The sequence below is a fragment of the Pecten maximus genome, chromosome 6 (genome assembly GCF_902652985.1).
Source record: "Pecten maximus chromosome 6, xPecMax1.1, whole genome shotgun sequence".
Taxonomy (NCBI): Eukaryota; Metazoa; Mollusca; class Bivalvia; order Pectinida; family Pectinidae; genus Pecten; species Pecten maximus.
The window spans coordinates 24,386,401-24,412,563 of record NC_047020.1 but is presented as its reverse complement, the minus strand read 5'-3'; the positions used below and the strand labels follow the sequence as shown (position 1 = coordinate 24,412,563).

General features: G+C 34.1%; 2 protein-coding genes across 7 annotated transcripts in view; both read left to right on the top strand.

Moving 5' to 3' along the window:
* LOC117329315 (leucine-rich repeat-containing protein 74A-like) overlaps positions 1–4,421 on the top strand; it is a 33,763-nt gene extending 29,342 nt beyond the window's left edge. For all 6 annotated transcript variants that reach the window (XM_033887217.1, XM_033887218.1, XM_033887214.1 and 3 more), the window contains 2 exons: positions 11–167; positions 3,010–4,421. In XM_033887217.1, the coding sequence (XP_033743108.1) occupies positions 11–167; positions 3,010–3,207 (355 nt within the window). In that variant the 3' untranslated portion in view covers positions 3,208–4,421. The remainder of the gene's footprint in view (positions 1–10; positions 168–3,009) is intronic.
* A 5,618-nt stretch (positions 4,422–10,039) lies between these two features.
* LOC117329314 (leucine-rich repeat-containing protein 74B-like) lies at positions 10,040–24,978 on the top strand. The gene is made up of 13 exons (XM_033887213.1): positions 10,040–10,424; positions 12,957–13,288; positions 13,443–13,654; positions 15,680–15,787; positions 16,792–16,885; positions 18,241–18,290; positions 18,729–18,810; positions 19,030–19,115; positions 19,419–19,613; positions 21,702–21,794; positions 22,287–22,550; positions 23,088–23,173; positions 23,910–24,978. The coding sequence occupies exons 2-13, from the start codon at positions 13,030–13,032 to the stop codon at positions 24,079–24,081; spliced, it is 1,701 nt and encodes a 566-aa protein (XP_033743104.1). The 5' UTR covers positions 10,040–10,424; positions 12,957–13,029; the 3' UTR covers positions 24,082–24,978.
* The last annotated feature ends 1,185 nt before the right edge of the window (positions 24,979–26,163 follow it).

Genomic DNA, 26,163 nt, shown 5'->3' with positions numbered 1-26,163 from the left:
ACGTCGACAGAGAATTCATGACTGTCCAAAGAGAGGTTCAGCGTCAGATCACCAACAGGACCACAAGGGCTAGGCGACGCACCGGCAAAGACGACGAAGGGCTCGTAGGGCTCAGAAAAATTCTTAAGGAACTAATAGAAAAACGAAACAAAGAAAATAAAGAAAAGGCGAGTAATACGCGTGATTCCCAGGGTCCTAACACAGCACGTGTAGCAACTAAAACCAAATCTTTGACTGTCACTAAGCCTGTTCTTATACGGAAGGGTAAAACTAAACCTGCATCCTAGTACTAGTAGTAGTTATAGAATATGTGATAGATATATGGAAGTTCTATAATGCATACCTTCGCATGAGCGGAACATTTATCAACATTTCAGATGTTCCTTTCGTTGTGGACACAATATTTCTTCCAAATAGTTGAAGCTTTTTACAGATGCTCACTTTGATTTAAACACTATCCGTAATATGTATTTGTTATATTTTGTTTTATATTTTATTTATGAAATTATATATATTTATTTCGTTACATATTGTTTTAGAATTAATGTTTTATTTGTTAAGAGCTTCCAATAGATCACGGAGACATAATGAAACATAATTCAGGGTATTTGCTATTGGCATACATAAACATTTATTGTGCTACGTTATTTGATGTGATCTGGATCAAATTACTTCTTATATATGTTACCATTTATCAAGTAATCGCTACTTAATTCACCCATTCATTTCTTTAAAAAAACATTTTGAATACAATTCACAACATGAACAGTGGTGCATTTCTTTATGTGTTGTTTTATGATAGCAAAAATCATTTGCAATCACCCTTGGTTACAATATCTAACTGAAATGTTGTAAAGTTTTTTCGTCTTTTTATAATAAAGATTGAAATCATCTGTACCTTTCTTTGTCGTTACACAGAACCCTGCCCTGTTTTATTTTCCTACGCACTAACAGTGGAATTCACATTACTAACCATCTATCCCTTGATGTATTCTCCATGTCTCCTTTGAGCGGTATATAAGATAGTATGGCATGAGGTGTTGATTATATAATTATGATGCATTTGCATCATTTTACTGATTTGTTTTTAAACTACATCTTTAAAACAACATCTACATACATGTTCGCAATTTTATTAAATATTGAAATGATGGAGAAATTTTGTTGTGTCATCATATGTCTCCATCATGTTATTTTAAAACAATGAAATACATATTTAACGGATCAAGACAATGTTTGCTTTGATAAAGCGGTAATAGGTTTCCCATAACATGTCAATGGTTAATTCATAATACAAAAAAACCTGTTTTTGTGTGGCTTTGGAATGCATGTGAACAAGCATGTTAAGAACTCTTTAGCAGCAGCATCACTACACATATTACATTTGTTGCGAATGCGACCACAAGAAACATTAATTAGGCTGGCTTTTTGAATGAAAGTATTGTTTAAGCAGTATTTGAACAAGTAGATCGCTGTAAGCACTATGGTTTGGATGGTATTGCTACACAACTTGGTGATGGCAACGCATGTTCTACCTACGATACGACTTAATACCATACCGCATGACGTAAGATTCTACTTCATGCCAAAGAACGAGGTAAGCTATGAGGATGATCCACCAGTTGGATGTCGAGGTAGGTTTTGTAAATATATCTTACACTTTTAACCTCTCCTTTGGTCTGTCTTGCATGTGGTATCCTTTTCCTGGAAACTTTTTTGTATATAACCAAGATAATATTATATTACAGGCAATGGAAAAAATGGAAAGGCAATCTAATAATAGACAAGTTCAACAAGTTTAAGTACTTAAATATGGTAAAGTGTTATTGTCACGCATTGAATTTATCACTGAATACCAAATTATTGGCACATTTCAATTCCAATCCCGTTTAATTCACTGTTTAGATATTGAAGTTTTCACGCGAAACCCTTTTTTAAAATTCTGTTTGTTTTAATCATTGTTGATTTTAACTGATGAAATATACGTAGTGTAACGATAAAATTGCTGTACTTAATTGTTTTGGTATTTGATTTGATGTGGCTATGTCTTTTCTAATAATGCTATTCAATTTAAATAAGCATATTTACAAAAAATATAAATGTTGTATAATTTTAAAGAAAACTAGCACGAAATTGTAATTACATATCTAAGAATATGTGTATTTGTGTTTTGATTTAACTTTCACACAACAACGTTGGCTCATAAGCTTATTAATTTCAATTTAATGTGAATATGCGAGGAGTGTTACTAATTTGATTTTTTGAAGTGCTGTTAACAGTGTCACATACACTTTATAGAGGAAGGGAGATAATTCCAATTTGCAGATATAGCTCCATGTCAGTAATCACATATAAAATATTATTATTAATGATAATTGAATAGAATAATAACAAATGTCAATTGCTAAAACCTGTTTCAGCTGTCGTAACGGAATCCCAGCGCAAAAATGTGGTTGCATATACTATATATATATATATATACTGGTTCTTGAATATAATGTATATTTTACAAGACGTGTTTTGTATAATATACATTTGACTTGCATATATTTTTACATTTTTGTTACCTTTTTAAGCTTTTTCAGTGAATATCACGTTTTATATATCCTTCACTGTTCCCTCATTCACTAGCATTACAGATTTTTAAGTTGTTGCTTGAGATTGTGATATGAATTGGCATTAGACTACCGATGTAACAGCTTGTACTACTGAAACATGTAGTTATAAAAACTAGTTCACTTCTAGTATCTCACTTTTTTTCTTTATAAAACATTCTCTTCATTTATATCAGGTTTCATCTAAATATACAATCAAATAACATGCCAGTGTCTCATAACCAATCATAACTGTTAAGATTTTATATTTTTTCGAAAATATATAACCTATTATTGACGTTTTCATAAGTGTTGTCTTTTATCTTTTGAGAAATAGTTTGTCCAGTTAATTCCTACATCGCTCATTGATCAGTTATGATTGTTGATATTAACATAAATGACGTTAATTTCACAGGCTGCCGCAAGACGGTTTTCATTGGCATGGAATAGTGCTGTACGACAAGCGTCTAACGCACGCAGATTTTCGGATCCAGTGGTGTCAACGTCCAGTGAGCAACAGGAAAAAAAATCCCCTGTGCATTTGTTGGAACAACTTATGAAAACAGACATTGCCGGAAGCCCACATACGATTCCTGAAGAGGAAGTTGTATAGAATAACGACCGAGCTTATAGCCTTCTAGTAAAGAAGATAAAAAGGGTGAAATTGGTCAATTGATGTATTTTAACAATTCCTTGGGAAAGCTGGTGATATGAAGTCGTAACATACGGCCGAACAACATGAAGACAGACATTTATACGTTTAAATACATTTTCAAGGGATCATTTGTTCCGTTCATAATTTCATCAAATTATAAGTTTTACATGTATTAGAAGTGGTATAAACAATAACAGATTTTTATGTATCAGAGGGGGTATCAACAACTACAGTTTGACATTTATCAGGTGGTATTAACACAATTACTTTGTAAATCTGCAAATCCAGACGTAAACACTGACTAAACCGGACATCTCCGAATAGGGAGAATTTCTGCATACGAACTGTGTACCAAATAACAATATCGGTATGATTAGACTAAAATCAGGCTTTTGTGAATACCGATGACTGAGAAGTAGGTAGCAAGCTTTTATATCAGAATGAATACGTATTCTTGCTTTCGAAAGAAATTGGGTTAAAATACCTGGAATCTGCAGTAGTTAAAATGTGTATGCACACCGAACAGTTTGAAAATATCAGACAGATTGGTACAGTGTTTAGAACAAGAAGAATGATAAGAGAACTGTAACCCTTTCAGCAACACGTTAACCCACTGATGCTCCATGAGATATGTTCCACCGCTGAATTGTCCCATTTAGAATAAAAAGAGAACTGTAACACTCTCAGCAACTTGCTAATCCTCTTATGTTCCATGAGATATGTTCCACCGCTGAATTGTCCCGTTAAGAATCAGAGGAGAACTGTAACACTCGGCAAATTGTTATCCCTCTGATGTTTCGTAGGACATGTTCCACCGTTGATTTTTTCCCCATCAAGAATAAGAAAATACTCTCAACAGCATGTCACCCTTCTGATGTTCCGTAGGACGTGTCCATCGCTGATCGCAAGAACTACCTGATCTTCAGTTCCATCATGTGTTTTTCAACCACAACCAAGATAGCTGTGAACGGTCTAGTAATTCTTTACTATCTGTATCACTCCCGGCGTATGTATTGTTTTATATTAATGCATATATCTAAGTTCCTGGTTGTATTGTTTCATATTGTTACTTATATATGAAGTCTTGGATGTATTTTTTATATTGATAAATATATCTGTTCCTGGATGTATTCTGACGTCCGTTAAGACATTAAAAAACATACTTCACTCAATCCTTTTTATTGATATTCTTGTTTTAATGCTGATCCAATATTGTAGTTCACCGGATAATGGTAACATTTTAGAGATATACATTTAGTACAAATTCCAAAACCACATCCCATATATCTCGAACATAACAATGTATTCAGATGCGTTGCTCAGCGTTCGAAATTTGACATTGAATACTAAGCACTAGTTGCTGATATGCTCAAAAGAAAATAGAATAGTTGGCGCAAAAACTAAATTTGATTGATCTACCACACATAGAATTGTTAATTTACTTGAACATCGAATACACATCACAAATGCAAATTAGCTGAGAACAAAAATAATGATAGGACAGCAACGATAAAAAGTGGTATTTATTATTAACGAATTGTGCATCCTATCTGCAAACTGTAAAGACTGGTTATATTTTCGCCAATCCCACTCTTAATCAAAAATTTCATTTTTCAGCTTTTTATTAAACTTATCTTTTAAGATGTAACTATTTTCAATTTAACTCGGTCTAAAATAATGTATTGTCTTAAAATTGAACTATCAATTTTCGATTGTGAGAGTGTCGATTGTCAGAGTGCAAACAATAAAACGATTCAACAAATAAAATACACGTTCCTTAAAACAGTATCAAAAAGCATCCTCTAAGACAAATATATCTGCATACAAAATGTATTTGTCATCATTGTGGTTGTCGATAAATTAAGTTATGATCACACAGGGCATGTTGTTTTCCGGGCTTCGTACGGTCCGACTGTTCTAAATTAAACAACATTGATTGCATATGGTATATAATGTGACTATCTTCATTGCAATCAGATCAAGGGAAGTGTAATTCTGAAAGAACCATTATAAGGGAGATAACTCAAAGGCTAATTCAAAATATGATATACCATAACGGATTCCGAAAGTAATGTCTACTTCTGTAAACTAAGATGGTATCTACGTATATTCAATGTCAAAAAGGAAAACGAAAATAACTAACTACGAATTAAATAATGTTTATTAGATTCCTTCAGTTGTTAATATAGTTGGATATGGACTGATTCGGAGGTTGCTCCTCTTTATAACATTGTTTTGATTTTTATTTGATCGAAGTATAATGTCTTGACGTACAATTCATATTATTTCGAGTCTGTTAGTGTTTCAAAACGACAAAACCTCATTCAAGTAAATACCTGGTATGTGATTATATGCTACAGAAGTGATAAATGAAACAAAAAACAAACAAACAAAAAACGGAAACCAAATTGAATAAATTATTGGAGCAAAATTATTACATGATTGACATTCAGTTCGTAAAGTGAACAAGATGCCAGTGGTCTCGTATGTTTGCTTTCTATAATTGCAAGAAAACCCATGATTTTTTTCTTCTTTTGATATCGATATACACCGCTAACAATATCTGGTCAAATGTTTTATTCATCAAGTTAAGCTGAAAATACATTACATACAAAACCTGATGTGTTATTTATCAATTTTTTTCATTATGAGGTTCCCCACCGCAAATAGTTTCAATAGCTTACAGTATCTACATATAATCATAGCTTTCGCTGTGGAGGCTTGCATACATTACATAGAGGGAGAGTGAATATACTTGTCAATATCGGATATACCTACGATAAACAAATTTTATCGGTGTTCTCTTCGCCATGGCATTTACCAGCTCAAATTTCAACAATCGAACTCTTTTAGATTTCAAGCACTTTTGTTGACAAGATAGCACTTCTAGTTCACAAAATACATTTGCCTATTGTATAAGGTCTCTACCAGAGATCTAAAAAGGGTATCAATTTTACCTCAGGTAACCACAAGTGTCATTGATCAAACAAACATAATGCAGTAAAAATACTAATTCTCATTATTATACCGAAAGCACACAATTAGTATGTTGACTTAGGTTAGGATCAATAATATCTTTATGTGAGTCCTATTAAGACACTAAATGTAGGTCTTTCAGATATCTATTTTTTCCTTTTTTTAATTTTGATTTTATGATACTCTCACGTAACTTATATTTCTTTTCTTTTTTTTGACTACATGTTACCATGCCATTATATGTCTGGGAAAAAACATACAAAAATGCAGTGTAGACACTTTTGAGGTCTGTCTATCCCCCGACCCTCAGAGAGATGATCAAATTGTTAAGTATATTCTTTTCACAACTGTTATTGATTATTGCTACTTAGTTTGGACAAAACAGTGGTTTATATGTTGTGGGTGATGAAAATGCGCTATGCGACCTCACCTCTTTGGCCCCTGAGGTCAGGTATTACAAACTTCACAAGCATATGTATCCATCGCTTCGCGTCAACGATCATTACTGCTATATTTAATCAACATCGGTGGCTTCTGGTCTTATGGAAGAAGTGTATTGAATCTAAAAATACACTACCTGACCTATTTCGTGGTTCTGCATCTAGGCCTCTAAGGCCTTTGATGCTCAGAAATTCGCCAAATAAAGAATATGATAACCATGTGGTGAACGATTTTTGTTGAAATTTGATTTTCCTGATGTTTAATGTAAATTCGTAGTCATGTCTCTGAAGTATTTTATGTCAAAATAGACCAGATGCTTAACTGTGACCTACATTTTTGTTACACTAAACTTTTAAAACATGACACTTCAATAACAGAAACTAAAAATCTATGATTTTACTCTAATATACCATACACTTCAATATACTACTCTATATTCCATACATCATAGTCAATAAAATGATAGTTTTAGTGAAACTTCCACTTCGATTATATACCAATGGCATTATGGAGTTATGTAAATAATACTTAGTATTCAAGGATTACAATTTGTCATCAATGACAGTTTACAGTTTCCCGTAATTTCACGTAAGCTAATTTACTCTTAGTGTTGTAGTACTGTCCTGTATTTTCACTAATATCATCTTCATATTACATTACCATCCATTAATTATCGAACAATGTTTAAACATTATAGTACCTTACCAAAAATTAATTAGCGCAGTTGATGCTTGCATGATAATTAAGAAAACCTATTGAAAAACGATATATGACCATATTTTCCTTCATGCCAGAGAAAAAGACTTACCAATAACCGTGTATTAGACATTTACAGAACATGTTTTATGTAATATTGATATGGTGCAGATATTGGCAGGTACAAGAATATTATTTTTATCACCAGATACAATCCACTTTTATTGAACATTAAGCTTGGAGACGACTGTGGGCTTATCACACATGTACAAAACCTCATTGTCAATAAGGCATGCTAACAACAGGAACGAAGGTAGCACAACGAACTATTCAAGACCCCCAATCACTGAGTCGAAAAGGTGATAAATGCTTCTCTCACAAACAAACATACAAAAATACATATCATTTGTACTTGTTCCTGCAATAACACTATATAGTCATGTTATTTCAAACATTTCAAGACATAAAAGTCGTTCAGTTAAGATAGATGCACATATGAATATGGTCTGTGTATGGTCAATGGACACTTCAATCGTTATATAAATCAATGGCTACCGGAGCCAGATGAGATGAACTGTTTGATGTAAATGTCCCTGTAGTGCGCTATAATTATCCTCTATGCTGGCTTGGCTTTCTATTTTTCCGTCATGTACAATAATTCACCCTTGTATAGATATGACTTCCGGCGGCACCCATTAACCTATAAAGACCACTGTGGGAGAGTATTTATGAAATAGGATGGAAATCATTCCTACCAAAACCCAAGGTAGCTAACGATGTCATCGATCTGACGGACGGGAGGGATTCAGATTCTATCAAATTCCTGAAGCGTATTTCCCGTCGGTGTACTAAGGTACGATAACTACATTGTGGAGAATAAAACGATTCGTCCCACGTATTTTATACACTTTCCTGTATATATATAAAACAAACCTAAATGTGCTTCCACACATAGTGCTGCCCGAAAAGACGATATAACTTATCGAAATCGTAGTCAAGAGAATTCGGAAATGCTTTATTTGAGTCTGACCTCCAAGAAATAGATACATTTGAGCTGATGAAATAAAACCGTCCATAGGACATAAAGGAATACGATGTGAGGGAACCTTTTTTGTCAATCTAATCAAAATCAGATGTTCATTATCCACTCCGGAAACTCCGTAGGATCATCTAGTTTTAACTAGATTGATTGTTTATTTAAATATGCATTTTACCGTAGATTGCATTTAACTCTATTCAGACTTCACATCGTTACCTTTGCAGGCATTTTTCTTGTTAAAAAAACCCAATAAAACAATTGTAAACGGTTTTGCTACGAGGGTTATTTTTGTATTGGTTTAACGTTTTCATGTCGCTCCCGGTTCCTTTCCTGCGTATCATTTTAGATATGATTACTGATACATTCCGATCCGCCTAACAAAAGCCCTGCAGTAACTGTAAAGGTAATTAACAAACTTCCCGCATAACAATAACATATCAAGTAAAACAGCAGCCTATGTTGTAACTGCTTATCGCTCCAGGTTTATTATTGGCACGAAGAAAACCCGTTCTTTAAGCATTACATTGAGAGGACTGCCTTCAAGGTTCTGATCATTGTTTGAACACAAAAATGACTGACATTGATGCAAAACGAAATACAACAACAAAATCTTTGGTTCTATATTTTTCCTTTCATCTTTTTGCCCTAAGACATCTGACTGTTGTAAGGACGGGAATTGTTTTTCCCCATTGAATGCTTTCCTATTATCACGAACTACATATGTTTTTGTTAAATTCCACGCGGCTTCTTTTTCACGGTCGTCGCGGCATTAACTAGTGAACGTATAACTACTCGCTTGGTATTTATTTTCGCATTATATTAAATGACCGTAAATCTAGCAAAATTAAATTACTCCCGCATCTTTATAATATAAAGAATCTGCATTTGCCCTGTAATTGATTTCTTATTTGTTAGATATAATGCATGTCCTTATAACTGTTTTTTTGCTATGCATTTATAAAAGCAACTGTTTATTTCTTTGAATTAGATACTTCAAGGCGTTTTGAGATATCGACCCGGTGTCTTAATTGTTAGGGTGTTAACAACATGTGACTCCTTGTAAAATTGTCAATTAACAACCACGGGTAAACGTTTGAAAGACATTGATACATACATGCATACAACAAAAGTTTACAAAATTAAGTAATATTCAGGAAACTTATGGCCATTTTTCTGTATTGGATATTGTCGCGTTCGTTTTGTATCATGATAAGTTCTATTCTTGTACTTTAGATTAAAGAACACAATCGATAAGCGTAACTGAAATGCTAAAAGTAAATTTAAATTATTTCAACTACACTCTAGAGAAAACTGTTAAGCAACTTTTTGTGATACGATAAAAATGATACAAAACCTGATTGATAGGTAAAGTGGTGTTTTCGTTATAAACTAATAGCCATATTTCATTGTTTACTTTACAAATAGCGTTTACCTCGAAAAGGTTTTGAAAATTATGTAAAAATCATTATGATGTAAACAATGACAGATCCGGTTGTAATGGAATGTATGGATCGCCAGGCAGCAACGCGGTATAAAGTAATTTTATCCTGAATACAAATTGATTACATCCACTTGGGAAACTTTTATAGTGGTAATAATTACTATGCATTTTATGTGTACGGTGTAAACCCGACGTCGCGGAGAACATTACTTGATGTTGGACCTGTCACCATCGATTCGCAGGACACTTCAGAGAGGCTCGCTAATGGCTTCGCGTATAATGCTAATATTTTATTTACTCTGATCTACTGACGACAAACGTATTATCTACCCTTGTTGATCCACACTTGGTTTGATTTATACATCTCCCTTGTTTCGAGAAGCGGGTACTCTGGGGATAAGTGTTGTTCCACTGGTTATAAAAGATGTGAAGACATTTCTACCTGCCTAGTGTTGACAGTTCTACTTACGTCAGTGCTGGGAGAAAGGGATCTAGTCAATACTGTAAACAGTTGATCTACTAGTACGGATGGCCTTTACCATATAGACAACGTGTACATGGATTCCGACAGGAAAGTGATAAGTACGCATATATTCTTTTAATTATATATTTCAAAATCCAGGTCATATGACACGTATTATTATTTTACAAGTGTGAATAAGCCAATATAATATCGCATTCTTTTTATTATGACTTATCTAATTGATGTAATTTAATCAAAATGATGAAATTTATTGAATTCATTTACGCCTCTGCATTCTGATTTTGAAATTTCTGTTGATCTGTTTCGAGTTCTGCTTTGGTCATTTCCTATCATCAACACTTTAAGCCTTTAGCATTACTGACGAGTCCAAGAACGACTAAACGGCTGTGTGGTGCAAAATAATTCATTTTTGCTCTACTATGTGTAACTCTCACTTTGTTTTGAAAAGTGTCAATATCTTAAGCGTCTTTTAAACTGAACCATTTCTAAATAATATTTTGAACGAAATTCAAATAACTGTTGTGTTATGTTTGAGGTATACACGATACGTTTTCTTACAATGAGTTGAATGAATATCAAATGTAATCAATATATTTATCACTCATTTTATTGAAGTGTAACTGATACCTTTCATTCTTTTCTAAAGCAATAGAGTATATTATTTGTAATATTTATATACAATTTAGGTACCACCTGTTTCACTCATGCTGTTGCGTAAAACAAACAAATGTCAATAATAAATATTTCTATTTTTATCAACATTAACCGATTGATACCTTTTATACTCTTTCCGATATTGAACACTATAATTTTTCCACCATCACTCATAATTTTTCTAACTTCTTAACAAATAGGCAAAACACATACTGATAAACCATTAGTGTATAGAATAATTAACTATTATTTGTGGACAGATATTTGGTTTACTCTCCTCAAATCCGCAGATTTTTGTTCAGATACAGATTAAATAATGGCGAATTAAGTTCATGTTTGATAAATATTTTATGAAAACATAAACCTATTTACTAAGCCACTAGGTAATTTGAACATTGCGATGATAAAATAACTTGTCCACTCTCATTCCTTTTTGTATACAATCCAGTCACCCATTAAAAACTCAAGTCAGACCTTATCATTGACAAATTAGTGTTGTCCTAAATTCGCCTCTTGTTTGAATACATTTTACATACCTTGATGACGTCACTCTCTTCTCTTTTTGTACGTTAAACGTAAAACCTTTTATTGTCGTTTTATTATGTTTGTCATTCAATATCCTTAAATGAATCATAATTCATAATTATATTGTAAAACTGTAACTTGACATACTGAACAAGTGAAGTATGATTCAAGATTTTTTATTGCGACATTTAACCCTTCATCGAGATTCAAAGCTTCCCGTCATGTCCCTGAAGTTATACTGGTCCGTTAACATCTAGAGTATAATTTCTTCTAAGGTTCAATTTTTTCCAGATGCATCATATATGATATATAAAGTATCATGTCTGACTGATAATTCTACTTTACAAAGGATTCATTAATGATAGTAGGGAACAACCAATCAATTGAAAAAATATATTTTTGAAACAGCCCCTGTGTATAGAACGTTGAGCCAAGGATAAAATGTCTGGCAGCCACTGATTGGCCAGTATGTTATGAAGTGAGAAAATAGATATGTAGCCTGATAGGTAACTATCAATAAGAAATGTTGATATAAATTTCTTAAGTCCGATTGGTTTTTTTCCCAAAAGTTCACGTAATAATAGTAAACAGGTAAACATTTAAGATTTTTGAGAATTTTTACTGCGAAATTCACCTATTTTCAAAATGGCTACCCTGGAGAAAATTTGAGCTGAAGGACCCAACTTTTTTTTTTGATTAGGTGTTATATCAGATCCTAAACTTTTGTTATAAACCATAATCGTCATATTCAATTCAAGAATTTGAATGAAATAATCCAAAACGTTAACACTAAGGTCTATGGGAAAACAATTGGTTGGTTGGTCTCTAGTACGTCTGGAGAGCTGATCGAATTCAGTCTAGGCATAGATTGCCGATTGACTTGTTGTAACACCGTATGTAATAAGTATGGATTTTGTAAGGCTGATATCCCAATCCGTATAAGTTTCTTTGCATTCGGGGTCGATGTGAACTATATTACTAACCTACCTACACTAGTTAAGACCTATTTAGATTTCCATTATGTCCCCTCGGGATTTCCCCACTTTTATCCCACTAATATCACTGATAAGCCCTGGAAGGACGAAACAGCTGCGAGATAGAGTTTTGATTTATTACTCGTCCTATTGCTAAATTCATATTCATATGTGATATATGTGTGTAGCAATTCTACACAAGCATACACTCATGTGTCATCGAATATATCCGAAATTGATCTAATTCTACATTACAGCAAAACATTTTATGCTTATCTTTTTTTTCGTAAGCATGTTAATTCTTTATATTCAAAATATTAAATGCGATAGTATTGACTAGATAGAAATGAAATATATTTGATGATTCGAAGTGACTTTCTTTTTTTAATTTAATCAAACAACTATATTTTCTAGTCAAAGAAATTTAATGTAATACAGTTATATAAGTACATATATATATATATATATATCCTTCAGACACATCACGTCAACGGTTTACCAAGGATTCCATACATTTTCAAAGTGTTAGCATGGAAATGGATTGTGAAGAATGAGTAAGAATAAAGAAAAAGGTGGAAAGAAATCCAAACTAAATAATGATAAGGAAGAAACAGAGATAGACTTTAACGGAAAAAATGAAAATGGCACGTGGAAAAGTGATTCAAGGTGGAAACCGGCCTTTATCACAGCCGGAGACCGGAAGTCCACGGTGTTATCAAACAAGGGAGAAGATGAAGAACATGATTTTGGACAGAAAGAAAATATACTTTATTCGTCCCCATCGGATCCAGCTCCAGAAATTTTTGATGGTATGTTTAAATATTTCCATATTCCTCACCATTAAAGAAGAAACTTAATGTGTAGATGTAAAAAAAAAAAAAAAAAAAAAACGTGTGTTTAACCGTCTTTTTGGCTTATGCCTTCATGTATGTAGTTGCTTATGTCAATATCGTTTTTTTACAGATTTAGACTCTAGCATCTTTTCCTCTGAGTCCGACATTATCTCACCAGCTCCATCCGTTAGTCTTTCACAGACTGTATATACAAAGGCATGTATGAAGTTGGGTCTTGTCCCCTCAACTTATTTCTTCAAACACTTGACCGATGTTGCATTGGTTATGCCCCACCATGGGATTGGGCCACGGGGAGCCAAGGCCGTAGCCATTGCACTTGTAGTAAGTATAAGGAAAATGAAGCAAAAACAGATCAGTATCTTTGACTTCAGATATAATGATGTAATGTGAACTTTATTTATCCTATAACAATTGCAAAACAAGTTATACCAACACATATTAATCACTCTTGTTGGTCCGGATGGAAACGTGCAGGGGTTCTCAGTGTGGGAAGAAACCGGAGTATCCGGAGAAACCCCACCTGCTCGGACAGGTGACCCCGTACCTTTTCACGTCCGATCGAGAAGTCGAACCCTATATAGCTAGTCACCTAGGGGAAAGGCAATTGTGCTTCCAATGTGCCACCCGATCACCCGATATAATGATGTCATGTCACTCATATGACGTTAGTGGTCAAATGAAGAATTGTTTACGGATTAACTCTTCCGCTTTCTACAAATACGGTAGCCGTGTCCATAACTAAAACTGAAAGGATGAACAAGTATCTTCATTTAGAAGTGAAGCGATGTTTACAGTTTCATCAACAATAAAAGATATACCCAAACAATGGACTACATGTACAATGGAAAAATAAAAACAAAACTCCTATTTCTATCACAATTTTGCTTGTTTATCCTTAAATAAATTGATTTAATAGAAAACTACAATAACTTATCATTTCATCATCAAACGAAACATGTAAATGGAAATATATCTGAGGAAAGGTTTCCAGGTATAGATGTATGACTTAGTGAAGAAATGCTGAGGTAATAAGTACAAAATGACTGTAAACGGTCAGGCAAACAGTTAATTACAGACGGGAATACAATGACTCGTATAAATTAAATCAATACGTGACCGCTGAAGTAAATATCGCATAAACCTATCTCGATTATTAACAATGACCCATAATTATCCTTATTTGCTCTTTGATGAATGCCATTTAAACAACGCAAACTAGTATTCATAATGTTAGAATATATCAATTGCTGCATTTACATGAATATACTCCAGGGCGTCAGTTTGGCTATACTGCAGACACATTAAACCCACGCAATATTTACCGGTTTTGCATTATAGAATCCTAGAATTTGTATTACTGTGAGATTGAAATCGTAATAACAATATTCCAAACAGCTTCTTAGCGCTTACCATCTGAATGGAGAAAATAATTATTCCAAGATTGAATATAGCCAACAGAATCAGTACTACAATTAAGCAGACACGTGGCATTGGATCAAATAACTATATCAGTTTCTTCTCCTGCCCGATTTCATCAACGTTCCTTAACTTAGGAAATTCCTTCACTTTTTCCATGAAAAGCATAACAAAATCCCCATGGCTAAGATGCTTTCCTATTGAAAAATCATTAAGGAAAAACCTTAATTGATGTGAATGGACCAAGGCTATTTTGTCTGGGTAATTGATATATCTGGTGCTTCTAGCATACGGATATAGCGACACATTAGGCAATGGCAATGAACCATTTGTATATATGGTGGTATCTGGTGGATATGTGGTAGTGTCTGATTCATATGTGGTATTATCCACGTTTGTGTAACAGGATCTGTTTTTATGTAGAAAAACACAGTCTATGCAGTAGTTTTTTTTTATTATGTTATTTCCAAGTGGCGATTTTATCAATCGTTGTATCTCCCATAGTTATACAGTAGTGCAGGATGCTTGTACTTCCATTTATGAGTATGTTAGTTTTAATGTGCACCATTTGGTATTCTTTTACAACAATTCATGTGTTCAACATATTGCACAATTTGATCCTTCACCTACTTGTCTTTGAAGGCCGTTATCTTTGCCAAACATTAGTCTCTTGATTGTAGAAAGCATATTGATCGACTTCATTCAGTATGAAAATTCAGCATTATTGAAACCAAAATGAAATTATCCATAATTCAGCAATCTATTTTGACATTGTCATAAGCATTATCACTTGTTTTCCAGTGAAATTGGCATTCGTCACCAATGCTCAGCATTCAATTTTCCGATAAATTTTATCGTGTTACTTATGATTATTTGAAGAATAGTTATTTGTTATCTAGTGATAAAGATCTACTTTTCTATTAACTCCAGCCAAACCAGTCAATTCAGAAGCTTGACCTGTCCAGTAATGCTATTGGAAGCGAAGGATTAGCTCACATACTTGATATGTTGTCTGGTAATACTTCAATCAAAGAGCTGGTGAGTAAACATTTGCGCATGCTTCTCTTATAATGCGCATTGGTATGGAACTATTTTCTGGGGGTAGAAAAGTCCGATGCATCCTAAATCGTCTTCGTGCTTCAGTTTGATGACAAATAATAGTGCTACATACTTTTATTATACCATCCCAGAACATGAATAAAATACAAATGATCTTTTAGTCACTTTGAATTCAAGTTAAATTTTGTTCGGGTTTATCTAGAGATGTTCCGAATAAACAAAATTTTACTTCGTGAGGGGTATCACTCTGTCATTTGATCAGTATTCCTTACGGAAATCTCTTTTACATAGCTGAGGTATAATATCATGACTTCTGATTTGTTGATACAAAACTGCTTTAAATATAAAGAATGTTAATTTGGTAAAACCAACTTTCAAACTGATAGTTGATGTTTTCTGTGATGTTATACTGTGTTACAGGTACATTGTGTCGTGGTTAGATAGTTTCTTGATACCAATTCTTGTGAATACCATTGTATAGCAAATAGTTGTGACTTGTAACAACTTCATGTATATCAGTTTTATCCATTTTCTTTGACAGCAACAAATGTAATACACAACGAACGCTTAATGCTATATGTTATATATCGAATGGTTTATTTATAACCTCTGTAAATCCTACCTGAACTGAAACCGAGAAAAGAATACGAAATTATAGTTAACTTAGTATATACGTCAAAAACCTGTACGAAAATGTATCATACACGTTCGTACAGTATAGATTTCATTTCTAGAAAACACATTGCTAGCCATGAAATATATCTGAATATTATTCATGTAACACAGCCATTTAACCACATATTAAAGAAATGTATGTTTAATATATTTGCGTAAAAATATCTGTTAAACAACCATACATGAAATGCGTGATTTCTGATGAGTGTGTGAACTGTCTACCTCCAGTGCTGCGCAATACACTAGAACGCTAGCAAAGTCATTTAAAAACTCAATATCATCATATTTCATGTCTCATTACTTTTCAGAATATATCAGGAAATGAATTACTTTCCGCTGGCGCGAAAATGCTTAAGGAGGACTTATCTTCTCATCGCTATCTAACAAGTTTAGATATATCAGGTAAAGCCTTGATTTTTATTTCATTCAAAGAAAACAACCGAAATATGTCATCATTTAAATTGACAGGCAGCGCGACCTTGATATAGCTGTAAGTGGATACTTACGAACATATATATGGAGATATGATATAGGTACTCCGGTGTTCCGGAAAGGTATTCGTTCTTTGTTTCATTCACAACGCCCATTAATCCAATTTCAGTCATCTCCATATAATGTCATAACAGGAAATATAAATATGAATAGGACTATGGTTGTGATCATCAAACCTATAACATCCCTTAGGAAGTTTGCCCCGAAACCCTGTGCTGCAATATGGCGGTCGGCAACAAATATGTATTCAGAGGAAATTGTGGATGTTACTATCAAGAAAGCGAAAGTTCAGTATTGCAAGTCTATAGTGTACATGGTTATAGATTGCGGAAAGTATATACATTTGTATGCTCAGAGATGTTGATTATTGTACCTGTATTTGAAGTTTAAGGACACAACAAAGTTTTTTTTAAGTCCGTCGTGATAGCCGTTTGATAAATTGCCGTGGAATTATATGGAAATGATAAAACTGCATTATTTGAAAATGTGTGTTTGCATGGTATTCAGATTTGGTCGATGTCATAAAAAAAGTTGATTTAGTATCTCGACCTAGTTATTAATGAGTTTAATAGTCTGTTTTAATAACAGGATGCGGTGAACAGCAATTATTCAAGAAGAGAGATAATTGAGGTTGTTTCCTATTCTAGATATATAACTACGATAAGTATTGAGTATGAAGCGACTGCCCGGAACCAGGCATTATCGTCGATGATAACTGAAATAATAACCATCTTGTATGACAGTTCATCAAGACATTAGGCATTAGTTGGCAGAACGGTCAATGTTTAATTGATTGAAATCGACACTGTGCTACTCCGAGTGTGAGGCATTGATCGGACCCTGTAGGTCATAGAAATGTCACCTATAGCATTGTTATGCGTTCGTGTACAAACAATTGGCTGTGATATCGCCATTGAATATTTACATTGTTTACAATTAAAGTGTGTAAGAGGTTTTGTTGAGACTTGAAGTTTGTCTGTTTATATCATTGACACTATGATATGAATACAGCGAGTTGGTCTATTGCCATAGATCAACTGCATTAAACACAATCAATATCTACTATATCATAATCATAATTCAGGACAATAATACGTTTTGTCATGGCTCTCCTATGTGATCCGTGAACACATTTATGAAAATTCTGAAGTATTAAAGCTCTTTTGTGTCAAAACATTTTCATAATAAAAAAGATTTAAAAACAGCACGAGAGTTCTTCAATTAGCAACATTAAAAGTAATGCTTCCCTTAAACTGTTTTTTCAGCTAATGGATTCAATGAAAAGGACGCCGAAGAAATTGCTGATTTACTCATAGTAAGTTCCATTTATTACATAGAATGCGTTCTAGGCCTGGTGTTGTGTCATAGTACATTTAATCTGTACAACAGCTGGTTAATGAACTAATTGTGGAGTATGGTAATCGATCAACTTTTCTGTATTCATTCATCAGCGTTTATAGTATTGATTAAAAGGTGCTATTTCCATCACTGATACATGCATATTACGGCTTTGTAATATTCTTCATACAATAACAGTACTTTCAGAACAACAATAAAAAAAAGATTAAAAAAAAAACCAAATAAATAAAACAAAGTATTAAACAATTTACCGTTAACCAAAATTATATTTATGTACTTATGTACTGTGATATTTACGCAGCAGTTTACGTTTTGAGTAAACGTTTTATCATGCTATAATATTCTGTAATTGGATATTTTGATGACTATTTAAATAAACAAATTTTGTTGACAGGATAATTCCACCTTGAGACATCTGTCTGTAGGACACAATACTTTTTCGGAGGGCGGTGGTGCAGCCTTCGGCAAAGCATTGGGCAAGTACCCGCGAGATAATGAATTCTATAGCACATGTTTACGGTTTCCTCCTCCATTTTGTGGGATCTATGTCTTTATTTCCTTTCAATAACTCCACGATTCGGCTAATATTGTCTTGATTCCCAATTTCTGTGTTAAACATGTACTTGATGTTGATCAATGCGTATAATCGATATATACTTGTATCTGACATAGGATGTTTCCTTCTGTCATTCCAGAAGAAAATTCAAGTCTTCAATCCTTAGATTTGCGATGGAATCACCTGCGACAAACTGGAGCTGTCTCTATATGTTGGGGGCTTTATGTACGTTCTTACTCAAATGTTGACCATGTTCAGTATAAGTAGGTTTATACGCGAGCTTTAACTTTCAGTGCCAATGTCAACTTGTGAATTAATAAACAATAGAATACCTAATCAGACAAAGGGGATTCCTCGTGAAGTAAAATGAACTAGGATTCATTTGATTCATTGTTATGTTTGCTGTTAATATCCCCCCTTCTTCTTTACAAATTAAACCTTTGATAATCAATATTGAATATATCAATATAGATTGTATCTATACCATTCTTGTTGATATTGATGTTATGTAGATGATTATGGTTTCAGAGTAACAATACATTGAAATCCCTCAACCTGTCGTGGAATGGCTTTGGAATGGAAGGCTGCCATGAGATGGGAAAAGTACTCATGCGGAATCGTGGCTTGACAGAACTCGACTTGACGGCTAATCGGATAGGACTAGACGCATTCCGCCAACTTCTTCGAGGAATCGTCAGGAATCGGAAACTCCGAACTATTCGGGTAGGATATATAACATATATTTGGATAATACCTGGATGACGTTCAAAATCTCAAATATAGCCGAAAACCGACAAAATCGGTTTGTAATCACTTGCAACATATAGATCCATTCTAAATCGAGACGATGGGGCGTAGGACTTACGTACACCTATAAACAGGTACTGGAAAAGTGGTATTCGTTGGCCTTTTCGACCACCTTAGTGTACACATGCGCTTTGAGTTTATGTATTTACGCAATGTGCTTTTCTGCTACATTTCGATTCGCTTTTTATGTGCAAGTATGTAATGTATAAATGCTATATAAATAAAGATTGACTATACTGGCTCACAATAACATTTCCGATGGTAAATAGAACTTATGATTCATTTCCCCTTCATTTCCAACATATATTTAACTATTTCTAACCAATACTGCAATATTCATGGAAGCAGTTTACAAATCTCACTAATATATACTAATGTTTATGATCGGTGTAAACAAGTGTATTAACTTATTCATGAAAGATATATGTCGATTTTAACCTACTAGAACAAGACAAATGACCGCAACAATTAGAATACTTCTATGATAGAACAAGTATAACAATGTAACACCTTCATACTTGTGACGTGTTATAGATGCGACTGATCTCTATGCATCTACATATCGATATTTGAAAACCATGAACGAGATAAAAAAAAAAAAAAAACTTCTTTGCAAGGTGTGCGCAAACTGTTTATGAAACCAACATAGTCATTAGTCACATGTTCTTTACGGCATATTGAATTAATTCTTTGAAATCTTTTCTCTGCCATTATACAACATTTCTATCACATTAACGATCGATTTCGCTGTAGAAGATTCTCCCATCAGAATATTGTGTCGTTCTGTGCGAAATCATGTTTCTTACAACACCATGTAGGAAAAGTTTTTAAGCATTTAATCGATATGCGTTGAAAATTTTATGCATTGTATATGTATAGGTCACTGTCTGTGGTCTTTAGAATAGATCAAACAAGACATTTCCAATGTACATTTCTAATCTTTAAGAATTGAAGTGTTCGTATTGATTTCGATTTTCCATGAAGAAAATGTTTCGAGAACAGGCAAGTCATTTTATTCTGCAGCCACCATTGGATTTTAACCGAATAACAACTAACAGATAAACATACCCCACAATAAAATCTCGTGCTCTGACGAAACTGTTTTAAAACTGACCTGAACTTTGACCTTTGTCAGACATGTCAACAGACCCGAGTAACGGATCTGATGTTGAAAAAAGTCCAGATGATAATTTGAATAGAAGTCAATGATGCCTTAGATATCTTACAAATTAAAATCAATTACAAGACATAATATAAACGGCATGCGTCAGTTTACAAAAAGGTAAATTAGTCAATGGTGTGAATATCTCCGAGGTTGTTTGCAGGATCAACAGAATAGAACAGATGGCAGGCATTTAGCTTTATCTTTCCATTCCATCCAATGCAATGTGTATTTCGAGTGAGGGATAGGAAAGATGAGATGGCGAGCCATCTTCTTTTTTCTGTCTATAACAAAAATTAAACCCTAATTTGTAAATGCAGATCTGTATTCTTGTTTCTATGTTGTCCCTCTATCAATCAAGTTTGAATTATTGTCTGGTTACCATATAGGTATTCTGTGTTTGATCCTCTATTGAAAATCTCTTGCAGCGGTTTGTGTGTACTCCAGTATCGAGGAATCAAGAATAGATCATTCTGAAAAAACTATCAATTACATCATAAGATTGATCAAATACTCGAGTAGAGAATTATGATTATTTAATTTTGTTAAATAAAGGACATGTTAGCTTCCCTGTACATTAATAACTCGTTTGTTTACTGACACTTAAATATGTGTAAACAACTCATATCTCGTTCTATATAGAGCGAGATATGCACTTACTAACAAATATGAGACCAAAGAATGGTCCATATAATCAATCACATTTTATCGCTCTTTGTTTGATCTTAATTGCTAAACAAACTTCCAGAAATAAATGTACATTAATGTGCGTCGATTACATAACATGTTGAATTTTTTTTATGAATTAAGATTTTAATATATTTTGTTTTTGTTTTTTAAAGATTGGTATAAACCCTATAACAACTGATGGTGCGACAGCCATCCTGCGATCAGTGTGTGCGTCCGACTCCAATCTGACAGAGATCGACATGACGGTAGTAACATATCTTAAAGATGTCTCTGCTTTTTTGTTTGTGTTTCAATTACTGGTCCGATTAAATTAGCAACAATAAATCATACTGCTAAAAGCAAAGCAACATTTTGATTTCATTCCTGCATGATAGATTTTGAATGACATGCAATGTCTAGATTTCGTTTCAGACTGATAAACATAATTATAATATGCTTTTCCGGCAGTTATTTCACTTACTAACCTTTGGTGTTTCGAACATGTATTTACACTGAATTTCAAAAAAGTAACATGTATACTATATGGCACTTTTTATGATCGAGTTCTAGATCCCCTATTGATCGTCTATATAGTATTTCCATCATCTTTAAATTGGTTAATTATCAACATTATTCTGCCATTGAATAAAAAGGGGGAAATTTCCGATTTTTTGTTTTGTTTTTTGTTGTTGTTGTTTTTTTTTACGTATAATAATATCTCTTTTTAATTTGATCATTTTCCCATTAAAATTAAACAGGATGTTTCGGTCGACAATGACTTTGTATCACTCCTACACGAGGTTCAGAAACAACGACAAATGAAAGTGACGTACGGTAATTTGTTACGCCACGACGAGATACGCCGCGGAAATTCAAACTGGGTGCTGGACAGTGATGATCCTGTGGCCATCTTGTTTGAATACATGAAGCAGAAAAACTTACGTCTGATCGATCTTCTCCACAACCTCGACAAGGACAACAGCGAGACATTGTCCAGGGACGAGCTCCAGTTGGGACTTTCGGTGAGTAGGCTGTCAAGGGAAACAACTACGTATAGTTGTTGTATATTTATATCAAATAAAATTACTTCTGCGTATAATGATGATTTAGACGCCACCACCAGACCCCAAGTTCTTTTCGTTAAGAATTGCCAAGCTAAATTATAATACTAGATTATCTGCCCCTAGCTTTCTAATCAGACATATCCTAGCGACCAAAATCATAAACCTCAATTTAATTTATAATTTTAATATTCTAGAGACAAGGGACCAGTCTAAATGATGATAGACTTAGCTAAATTATGATTTTTTTTTCATGCACTGTGTCTACAACAGGGTATTGTTATGTTATTTTGAATTATTGCGAAAAGTTTCACATTGAATAAAAATCACTTTTGTGTGAAGGACTCGTTTTTGTTTTACATTAACAGTTTTTGTGTATTTTTAGAAATGTTAAAACAACTAAGGTTAAACTCCTAAATTATTTAATCAGCTGATGAGTAGATTGAAGATAATTAAAATTCGAATGCACGTTTCCAATGATTCATTGATGTATTTTAGAATAACGACATACCGTTGAGCAGTCGATCATTGGACATTTTGATGAAACGTCTGGACACAAACTGTGATGGACACATCACATTTGAGTAAGGAACTTTTCAAATATTTTCGTTATACCCTATACAAACAGTTCACGCCTATATACATATCAGTTATGCATCGTCTTTTTTTTTTTTTTTTTTTTTCTTTTGTTGTTGTTGTTTTCTAAGAGTTCTAGGAGTTTTAATTTAATTAAACAGTTACTGAAAAAAAGTAGTTGAATAAATTGGATATCGATATACGTACATGCATATCCCAATAGATGATATAAATAAAATAAAATCCAATGTCAAAGACCCGGACATAAAAATAGGAAATCGATAAGGGCGAATCAAGTAGGCGTGAAATTTAATGTAAGACAACAGGTATCAGAATTACTTGTATGAAAACAAAACATCGAGACGTGGTCAATGCATTTAATTAATTAGATAACGAGGCATCAATACAAAAACAAAAGAACTGAGGGGCATAAAGGTAAGCCATCACGAAGGGCAACCGTGCATGCCTCTAAAGAAAATGTAAAACATTAGTAACCTGGGGTTATAAAAAAAAAAGACATATCTTAAGGATCTTCACCAATATAAACCGGGGCGACAAGTTCCAATGAGTCGTGTTTCAAACATGTGCCTATCATACACTTACAGTAAAACATGTGCTGCAAAAAAAATCTATACCATATTGAACAAGCTTTATATTAATGGTGTACATTGAAATAGCATAGTAATGTTATGCCTCTTTACTTGCAATATTACATTCATTCATAGCTAATATTTCTCTCGGCAGAGAACTCGCTGCTAAACACAAGGAATACGTACGAAGAGCGATGAGACTGCGTGTTCAGGCTGACGAAAGTCTTAGTCACTACAAGAGCTTTGACAAACTGGAGCAGATTCGAGAGGCCGTCAAACTCAAGATAGCCCTCAGTGTCACTATAAGGCCAAATAAGGCCACATAACGTGACGAGTGCATGTGTTCTCTTATTGTTGTTACATACACTTTTACTATTGTAAATAATATGAGTCCCTGTCTAGGGAGCTTTGATTGCATGCACTGTAAATTTAGGCAGTTTACGGTGGGCCAACTTCTGCAAATACGATGTACAGTATTGTTTCTAGTAGAAGTCGGACGTATATGGACGTCCCTGTGTAAGTATATTATATATGTGAAAAACTAGGCATGAACGACCTCTTGTAATTATGTGATGGAATTTACAGTGTACTATGTTATGTCTGATGTTGTCTTCAAAATAACTATGTTCTGGTGAACAAGCCGTCACACCGACGCTCAACCAACTTTGGATACAAAATGTGATAATGTGAGCGGTCCGTTTAGGAGCACTATATAATTAGCGTTAAGTACGTTGGTTGGAAGGACTCATAACTTTGAACTGCTAGTATGTGGACAATAGACTGAATATTAATTTATGTTTTAATACTTGGTTACTTTGTTTTATTCATGCGTGTGTAATCCTTGACGATTTGTTAAATTCTGTAGAACACACACTCTTAAAGAGTTCTCTAGTTTCTGGCCTTTCAGTTTTACTAGCGAAATATCTTAGTCATGCGCACTATCAATGGCTCATTTGGAGGTAGACTGCGACATATTTACTCAGCAAGACTTGGTGGTAGAGGCTCAAAATGTCTTCCTTTGTGTATATCATTCTACTAAATTGAATAGAATTGTTACTTTGGAGACGAACACTATGTACAATAAGTTCGCTGTGGCACATCATCGCAGTCCGTTATCCTTGCTATATATCGGTGTAGAAGCGAATCTCCTCAAACGAATTAATTTATGACATATGCTTACTTGTTTTCAAATAAATCGTTCTTGTGAGCTGCTGAATAATGTATATATGCGTTAATGTTCTTATTTGTAAAGATAACTTAAGGATACGGTCAATTTAACAATAGGCATCTGTATCGGATACGTCCAGTGATTTCAACAATGAAATGACGGGGCTTGGAGAAACAAAATATGGTTCTTTAAAAATAAAAGGCTTGTTTTAACAAAAGTACGCATCAAGATTCTTGCATGCTGCCGGTTTGATTCCGGCGTTTCAAATGGTCGATATTGCTACACATCAACACACAGTTTCTGTTTGAGCATTTCTAGATACGAGGGCTGATTGATATGCTGTGAGCATCATATTGAAGGATTTGAATTTTGTCGGACATATTGTATTATTTTTCAACATAATCCCCTTCAATATCTATACACCAATGTCACTTGTATATAACTCCTTTTCTTGGCTGTTCAGAATAAATTCATCCTGCATGTATGACGTCATCATCGGACTGAAAGTGGGTGCCTGAAATAGCTGTTTTCAGATTTAGAAATACACGAAAGTCTGATGGAGCGAAATCAGGTGAATAGAAGGCGGATGTTCAATCAATTTAAAACCACAACCGTGAATTGAAGTCATGGCAATGACAGACGTGTGAACAGGAGCATTGTCCTGATGGAATAATACACCTTTAGTGAGCTTTAAGTTTAATATCTTCCCAGAACTGCCTCAGAAGTGAAGCATATTATGTGCCATTGATTATTTGTCCCTTTTGGATATAATCTATCAGCAGAATACCATCTGCATTCCAGAAAACCGAGGTCATAACCTTCCCAGCTAATGGAACAGTCTTTGCCTTCTTTGGCGGGGAAGCGCCAGGGTGCTTCCATTGTTTGTTTGGCCTCCGGGGTAAAATAATGGACCCATATTTCATCCATAGTGACAAATCAATCTCTGAAGAAAGTTGACAGGATCTTCCTCAAAATGGTTAACATAATGTGCGCCTGGTGTGCTTCTGATCAACTGTCAGAAGTCTTGGTACCCATCGGGCCGAAAGCTTTCTCATTGCAAGATCCTCAGTCAGAATGGAATGTATTCTTTTCTGTGAAATGCCAACTCTACTGGCTATACATCTTTCCGTGACTCGTCTGTCAGTCATAACAATATCCTGAACTTTACTGACCATTTCTGGGGTTGCAACATTGACATGCCTTCCAGGACGGGCGTCATCCTCAAAGCTCTGTCAGCCGC

Coding starts and splice junctions, on each gene's coding strand:
- LOC117329314 (XM_033887213.1), top strand. CDS start 13,030: ATGAGTAAGAATAAAGAAAAAGGTGGAAAGAAATCCAAACTAAATAAT. Junction 13,289..13,442: donor AGCTCCAGAAATTTTTGATG/GTATGTTTAAAT, acceptor GTTTTTTTACAG/ATTTAGACTCTAGCATCTTT. Junction 16,886..18,240: donor AACAAGTTTAGATATATCAG/GTAAAGCCTTGA, acceptor CTGTTTTTTCAG/CTAATGGATTCAATGAAAAG.